Consider the following 8,380-nt stretch of genomic DNA (forward strand, 5'->3'; position numbering starts at 1 on the left):
ACTCACAATATCACAATTAGAGAGCACAATTACAACCAAACATCTGTGTCCCAAAGTTTGTGAGAAGGTAGAGACCCACATGCTGTTTCTATGCTCTCAGCAAGAGGCAGAGCAGATTGAAATCCTTCATCCAAGTCTCTTTGGGAGGCTAGAAGGGAGGGTGTTGAGCTGTGGAGTCTGCAAGAAAGCGGGAATGGTGCTGGTGGACTTGTGGCAGCCACGGTGCTGCTGCAGAAAGGAGCGAGAGGGAAGAGCAGGGAGCTGATGAGTGACCAGACGGTGCGCTGTTTCTCCTCCCCACAGCCCTCCACCTCGTCGGTCGCCTCAGATGAGAAGGTTGATTACGTGCAAGTGGACAAGGAGAAGACGCAGGCGCTGCAGAGCACCATGCAGGAGTGGACTGATGTGCGGCAGTCCTCGGAGCCTGCCAAGAGCACGAAGCAGTAGTGCCTGGGGCAGGCAGCGAAACAGGCAAATGTCCTGTTGGTTTTCCCCAGCTGCAGCCCCGCTGGGCTGCCAGATCCACTTGGGCTGGATTTCTAAGACTTGTCTGTGGAGGGGAGGGGGTGTCATTGTTTTTTTTCTCTTAAAACAAAACTTAATTTCAGGGGAAGACTTGGCAGATACTGTTTGCCAGTGATGAAGACCAACTATGTTCGGTGGCTAGGTTTGTGCTTTAGCTGCTGGATGCACTTATCCAGGAACTTTGACTTAGCAATACCAGGTTTCAGCCTACACATCCTTTGCTTACAGCTATTAAAGCCACCTTGTACGTGCTAACACTGCATCATCTCTCCCCATCTTCTTCCATACTGTACCCCAAACCACGCCACACAGGTTTGCAGCATCTCCCATAGGATATCATTCCCCAGCTCTGATTCTCAACTCCTTATGGTTGTCCTCTCCTCCCAGTCCCAAAACTGAGCAAGGACCATTCCTTTTGAAATCACTTTTGTTGTCCCGTCTCTTGTAAATAATATACTCAAAACCTCTGAGGGCTGTTCTCCTCCTGGCTGGACAGCCCCCGTGGTTTTGGTTGGGGTTGTTACCCTTCCGGAGCTTGACAAGCATCCACACCATCCTGAGCTGAGTGAGGAGCCCAGGACTTGCCCCATTGTACACACACATAAACGCCAGCACATGCTCACATGAGTTTATTGGGGTGTCTTCTGTTTATATTCCCGTCTCAAAGTCAGTGGGCAGGAGAGATGGGCTTTGGAAGGGGCTGGAGGGATTGGCTTTGGAAGGTAGAATATAAGCACTGACCCACCCCCTATCTGAAACCAATTCCTGTGAATCTGACCCTAAAAACCAAAATTTGCCTTTTATGGCACCAAAAGAAGCCCATAGAGTGAGAGTCCTACATCATGGCCATCATGAGAAGCTCCGTGGTTGAGTATGAGGCGGGCAGGGAGGCTCTGGAGACTTTGTGTATGTGGAATGGCATAAGGATGAGTGACAAGAAGGGAGTGGAAGGCTGCTGCGAGGACTGGGGGAAGGCAGGTGCTGTACTGCAGAGGTTGGTCTTGGGTGAGGAAGTCTGGTGGAATGTCTCTTGGAAGAAAGAAGAGGAGTAATTGAAATGTTGGTTGATGGTGAGGTCATAGGCTTGGGAAGAGGCTGGTCAGGAGAGTCAGGGCAAGGAGTTTCAGTATGAGCTTTAATGTAGCATTGTGGTTGGTTTGTGGAGGGTGCAAAAGGATGCTGAACTGTTTTCCCCTCATCTTCAGCAATGTCTCTTCAACACAGAAGTGGGGCTTGCTGACATTAATGACCCTAGGCTCTAATTATGGGTGAGAGTCTGCTGTTGTCCCTTGCCAGCATCCTTAACACATCCAGGCCTTGGGATCACTTCCCAGACAGCTGCTGAGCACAGAGAGAAGGACGAGAGAGTTTAATGCAGAGATAATAATTCATGATCTCATGAAAACAGGAAGAACTAATGATTGCCATGGAGGAGCCTGATTGCCAGACAGCAAGCGCTGACACGAATAAACAGGCTGACCACAAACCAAGAGCCAAATGAAGGAGACATTAGAAAGATTAGGTAATAATATTTATTAAAGAGCTGGAGCTATTCTTTCTGCAAGCTGAACCCCTCCCAATGCCATGGGCTCTGTGTTCCACCAACACCACCAAGTTGTATTGATTATTAATGCTTAAGCATTAACACATTTGTTTAATCTTGGTCTGAGTTTGGAAAGGGCCAGATGTGACCCACATGGGGATGGGATACCAGTCCCTTAAGGGCTGTGTGCTGCTGTGTGCTGGTAAAATAATCTTGGACTTCCAACACCATTTTGTATTTTCTTCTCGCATGCCATGAAAGGGAAGGATGTTAATGGAAAAGCTCTGGCAACCCTGTTAAGACATTGAAGTGTTGGACTTTTACAGAACCAGTGAAGAAAATAGCCTAATGTTTATGCTAAAAATAGTAATTACTAGAAGGGGAAAAAAACCCAAAGCCCCAGAGGGGAAGATTTAGCACAGTCAGATTCTTTCCGAAGGTCAGGGGGTGTGTTACAGCCTGCCAGGGCCATTGCCCCCTGCTGGGGGCTTGCACACTTGCCTGGTGAGATGACGAAATGAAGACAAGAATGCAGTACTTCATGCTTCTATTGCCCCTTTCATCTCTTCATCTCAGGGGAGACTAAACATTGGGCCTGATCCAGAGCCCACTGAAGTGTGCATTCACCCAGCTGGGAGAGGGCTCCCCATCCCCACAAAAAAGAATGTCACTCAACTGGGAAGCTGATTTTTTCCTATTTCTTCTTAAGCTGTTAGCTTTAGTGGCTTGAGAAAGAACACAGTGGGTTTGAATGCAATTTGCTGAGTGGGTGCCCTGTGCTTCTGCACTGGGACAAGGTGCATCCAGTGCCCACTCCCACAGTTAACCCAAGGTGTTAATTAAGACTGGAAAAGCCTTTTGTGGTACTGGAGAAACTAGTCCTTTTTTTCCACTTTTCACAAATGTCTTTGTTCATGGGGCAAGCATGGGCATGGGATAGCTCTTTTCCCAGGCTCAGACATTGTGTTTTGATAATTTGCTCTCATGAGCATCCCCAGTAACTGGTCCATTGCAATTAGCAAACCAAGGACCAAAGCAGCCCAAAAGTAGCTACTTACCAACTGCTGGTTGCTGCTCCCTCTCTGCTTTGCAGTGGAGTCTGTGTTTTCACCGAAACAGATACATTCCTCTATCTTTTCCCCTGCAAAGCACCAAGCAAACAACACCACCAAACTAAGGAGAAGCTCACAGACTCTGTGCCATGTAGACATGACTGTATCAACCCCTCCTGAAAGCATTAAGTAATCAATGGCTTCAGTGGAAATAGTCACCCATGACGACTGCTGAGCTGATTACAGCAGTCCCTGGTGATTAATGTTTGTGCAGTATTTAGTCTTAAACCATATTGAAAAGCAGCTGCTTTAATTACACAGACTGCCAAGAACTTTGTCCTGAAGGCATTGAGTTTATCACATCCACTTTATACTTGAATTCTCAAGTATGACAGACTCCTTTGTTGGAAATAGTTATTTAAGGAAACTGAGAACATTGCAAATTATTCATTTTAATTGCAATTAAACTGGCTTGAGCCTTCACATCAGAGCCTGCTCTACAGCTCTATGGTTTGATTTAGAAAAGGGATGTGCTTGCACGTGTGTGTGCGCATGGAGAAGGGTTGTCTGTGGGACAAGCATCATGACCTCAATATTTAGTTTTATGAAGCACCGGGTCCATGGCTCAAAGCTTTCCCCAAGCTTGAAAATGACTAAGCAGCTGGTTTTAAAGGCAAAAGTCTCCAAAAGTGTGTATCCCTTGCTGTGAGTGTGCAAGTGCTGCTCACCGTTCCTCTGTCTGGTGAGATGTGTGAGCTGCCTTGGAGCTGACTTGCTCTGAACTGGCATTTGAGTGTTCAATGGGAAATACATTTCCAGCTCTAAATGGGTGCCAGGCTTAGGCTTAGTCTCAAGTTGGCAAAAGAAAATAATGTGTGAGCACAGACTGTGCCAGGGCAAAGCTGAGGGTCTGGCAGACAGGGCCAAATGCAGAATTGGAACCAAAAGGTAGGGAAGGCTTGGCTTGTCTGGGGGCTAACTGGGATGGATTTGAACTCTGGGCCACCAGCCACTGGCAAGGGTGAGATAGGACCCATGAGGTTGGGACAAGAGAAGGCAGGGGAGTTTGCCAGTAAGGTTTGGGTCTTGGTCCTCACCATGTGCTCCTTTGGCCTGAGTCTCGATATGCAGAGATTTGTGGGTTGTGGAATGCTCAGTAAAGTCATGCACTGGTGGGAGGGGAGCTTCCACCACTCTTGGGCATTTCACCTTCAAGGAGGTCATCCTGCCTGACAATGTGAGGCCTGTGGTCTGGCATTGGGGGATCCTTGGTCCATTCACTGAGCTCTGAGCTGGGCAGGAGAAACCCTACAAGAAATGTGTGGGGACGAGGACGTGCTGGAAGACACTTTGCTGAGGGGCTCCTGTGAGCTGTTCATGGGACAGCAGTGCCATGGTTTCACAGGGTTGTCCCGTGAGGTTCATCCTTGGAGCTTTTCAAGACCAGTCTAGGTCAACCCCATAGCTGACCCTGCTTGGAGCATCTCTTCCACACTGAGACCCTGTGCTGCCGGGGTTGAGTGGAGACTCCTCCATGTGAGGGAAGGGGCCCAAGGGGTTGCTTAGAGCCCTGTAACATCCAAAACAGGGACAGGGCCACTTCTCTGGCCTTGAAGCCAAGTGGCAAGGCACAAAGCTCAACCCCTAAGTTCATACTCCCCAGTGAGAGGACCTAATCCATACTGGGCCATCCCTTGCACCTGAGAGAGGGCTGGCTGGCCCAGCACAAGTCATCCAGGACACGGACACACAGTTATAGCAACTGGGAGACAGCTTGAACCTGTAAATTTGTTAGGCTAGATCCAGAGCTCTCAGCAGCCCCATGCCACCTGCACACCCTGGCATACCAGGAAGAGTTGGCTTGTTTTGGCTATCCAATGATCATGGCTCCTTAGGGGGGCAGGGTACAGCCATGTCCAGGTCTTACAGAAGATGTTAAAATAGTTCCCAGATCCTGTCTGATCTTTCTGGCCTAGGAGGCAAGTAAAAGGATGGTTTTCTCAAGTCATGCTTGCATTGTGTTAGTGTTTTCCCACCTGGTGATGTTAAAGTTCCGTTCCATGTAAAAGCTGACACCCACACTGTGTGTCCCATTGGAGGGATGCTGTCTAGATGAGAGGGAGGCAGTGGGGCTGCGATTATGGAGAAGTCCTAGCTGTAACAGGAGGGGGAAGAGCAAAGCCTAACCCTGGCACCAGCCAGAGAACACACAAGGCCATCAAAGAGCCATCAAGAAAATCAGTCCAGCATCAAATCACAAGGGCCAACAAGCCAATGTAGGGGCCTCTGATGAGTCTGAGTGCCTCTCTTTGCCCAACCTTCCCACGTGTACACAATGATCTTGCAGCTGTTAATGAGGCTCTTGCAGGTCGAGGCGTGCACCTTTTGATCATGATTCCTCCTTGGCCTGGAGCAGTTCATCCCTCCATCAGCCTGTCCTTAATGTCTCATCATTGTAGCCACAATTTCATCTCTTTGTTCACAACTCCTAGTGTTGTACTGTTGATCAGGTTGCTGATTTAGGGTTTACTCTGGGGAAGAGTTGATATGTAGCAAGGTGTCACAATACAGCTGTCCCCTGCCAGCCCACGGCCAGCTGGCCCTGGCACGTGGTGTTCAAGTTTTAACACCAGCCAGTAACATCTGAAACAGAAGCTGGGCCACATGGCTCCATCTCTTTAGCTAAAAAAGCTTCTCAACAGACTTGCTCCCAATCAGCAGGCTCTTCATTTTTGATATAGCCCATTGCTAGCATATAATGGGTTCATTTCTAGGCCAGTGGGTTCACTATATGGGAGAGGTTTGCCCCAAGACCAGGAGATAAGAAACCATCATTTTTATTATCAGTCTCTGGGTGACACCACACTGTATCTTCATGTGGGATGAGAGGGTTCACGTGAACTCTGCATCCTGCTTTTTCTCCAGCTTGTAAAATGAAGGTTTTTAGTACTTATTTCCCCACCTCACAGCTGTGTCATGAGGTGTAATTAATTGCCATCTAATAGTGCAAAGAGCTGTTTTGAGTCTGCAGGCAATGGCTGGGCAGCATGTGGTGCTTACCCTGTTGTCACGCCCAGCATCATACATGGCACTGCACATCCCGCTCGGCAAAACTCATTAAAAACCCCTTCGTCCTTAATTACCAAGGTGGAAAAAAACTTGGCAGGATTTTCTCCTTAATGAGGGGGGTGGGGGAAATGCCATTTGCACAGTTTTCAGCGTTCTGCTGCCACATCGACCCTGAAAATACCACGTTTTTTTTTGAGAGCAGTTTGGACATGGTGGTTGAACCACGTTGCAGAGAGGGGAAGGGAGCAGGACCCTGGCTCCACGGGGAGCCTGTCGATGAATCTCGTAGGGTTAGGACCAAACCTTTAGAGTAGTTATGTCCCACTCAACCCAGCCCTTGGCAAAGTCAACATGTCCCCACTGACTTTGGGCATCATTGTGTGGGATCAGACCCAGATTAGGGTAGTTTTCTCCATTTGTTTCTTAACCTGCTGCGAGGAGGGGTCAGAGCCCCGGCTGTGAAGCTGTTGCACCAGCAGCCGATGCGCAGGGATGTTTTGTGTGTTTCAAAGCCTATGACTGTTCTTAAAGAGGAGTATTTTTAATTTTTTGATTTCCATTTGTAGAAGGAAGGACAAGAGTAATCTGTGGCAAACTGTACAGTATGTGTCTTCTTGTGGTGTCACTGTTTGAATGGTTATTAAGTTTTCAAATCACTGTGGACAGCTAATCACTTAAGTTATTAATTTATTCTTTGGGGGGTTGTTGTTTGGTTTTTTTTAAAGTAATTTGAAACAATTATTTATCCTGTAAATCGGTCTTGAGTGAAGCCTAGATAATACTTTTTTTGCTGTTAATAAACATGGTACATGCCTGATGTGAAGGTGATCTCATTTTTAAGTACTGTATATGCAACAGAAAAGCAACAGGAAAATAAAACAATGATAATAAAAAGACATCTCTCCCTGGTGATTCCCAGCATGGATGCAGAGCAAGGGAAAAAGGGGGAAATTAATGAGCAGATCAAGTTTGATTATGTAGCACCTTTAAAGCTTTCAGAGCATCTTCTCAGCATGTTACCAAGTGTCTCCTACAGCTTCAAATGTCCTGTATAGGTAACAAGGGCCTTTAGGATGTAGCTAGGCTTTTTCCTGATACCAGAACCCAAGCCACGTATTTTTCAATGCTAAATTGAACTTCATACCCTGTATCTGTGCTCTGCTGCATGCAGGGTGAGGACAAATGCTGCCTTCCTCACCCATCAGCAGCTCAGCACCTATGAGCCTTAGCTCAGGACACCAAATCACCCAGAGAACCTCAGCACAAGGACAAATCTTTTTCTCCAGAGTTGAAGTTCAACCCTCCCTTTAAGACTTTTTTTTTTAAACAAAAAAAACACAACCGGGAAAATACACCTCCCTAGGCACAGGTCCTGTTTTAGACAAGAGTAGCATCATCTCACATCTGCAGCACACATGGAAACCCAAACCAAGAGCTGAGGACTCCCCTATGGGCTCTCCTTGACCCGAGGCATGTGTGACAGACAAAATGAGCCATACTTTCACATATAATATAGCATATACTTTATCAATATGCCATATGCAAAGATCACTGGCATTACTAACACTAGTATTAATATAGTGTATACTACAATTGGTGTAGCACAGATAGCAGTACACCAAACTCATACTATACTAGACTTCTGTAAGGCCTTTAATATGGTCCCTTATGACATTCTTAACCTCTGAATTGGAGAGATACTGGTTTGATGGAGGGATGGACCATTAGATGGATAAGGAATTGGCTGTATGGCCACACTGGAAGAGCTATAGTCAACAACTCAGTGTCCAAACCAGCAATGAGTAGTGTTCCTCAAAGATCTGTATTGGGACCAATACTATTTAATATCTTCATCAAGGACTTAGTAGGATTGTCTGAGTCCAAAAGGGAAGTCCAATCCTAATAATTACAGGAAATTAACAGGGACTAAATCAGTCAACCTCATTACACCACTGACACTCTCCACACTGCCATCCATGCTGAGAACTGCGTGCTGCTTGCCTCTGCTCATCTCAGAAAATCTTGGGGAAAAAAACAAGGCCTGTTCAGGAAAGAGCTTAGCTATGATACAGCCTCTCAATTTTCCATGTTGGTTTGATTATCTGCCTTCATTATTTAGATTAGGATCTCATCAAGTATAAGATAGTCTCCTATAAAAGCACCTTACAGCAAATGGCACAGAAAATGCCTT

At 46.8% G+C, this 8,380-nt stretch overlaps 1 protein-coding gene across 2 annotated transcripts in view; it reads left to right on the forward strand.

Annotated features, from left to right (window-relative positions):
* Nucleotides 1–7,006, forward strand: part of GAB2 (GRB2 associated binding protein 2) — a 93,827-nt gene extending 86,821 nt beyond the window's left edge. For both annotated transcript variants that reach the window (XM_042024167.1, XM_042024168.1), the window contains exon 10: nt 304–7,006. In XM_042024167.1, coding sequence (XP_041880101.1) covers nt 304–447 — 144 coding nt within the window. In that variant the 3' untranslated portion in view covers nt 448–7,006. The remainder of the gene's footprint in view (nt 1–303) is intronic.
* Nucleotides 7,007–8,380: the final 1,374 nt, after the last annotated feature.

The sequence above is a fragment of the Corvus kubaryi genome, unplaced genomic scaffold, assembly GCF_017639235.1.
Source record: "Corvus kubaryi isolate FWS band 111438036 unplaced genomic scaffold, C.kubaryi_AGA036_p1.0 37260, whole genome shotgun sequence".
NCBI lineage: Eukaryota > Metazoa > Chordata > Aves > Passeriformes > Corvidae > Corvus > Corvus kubaryi.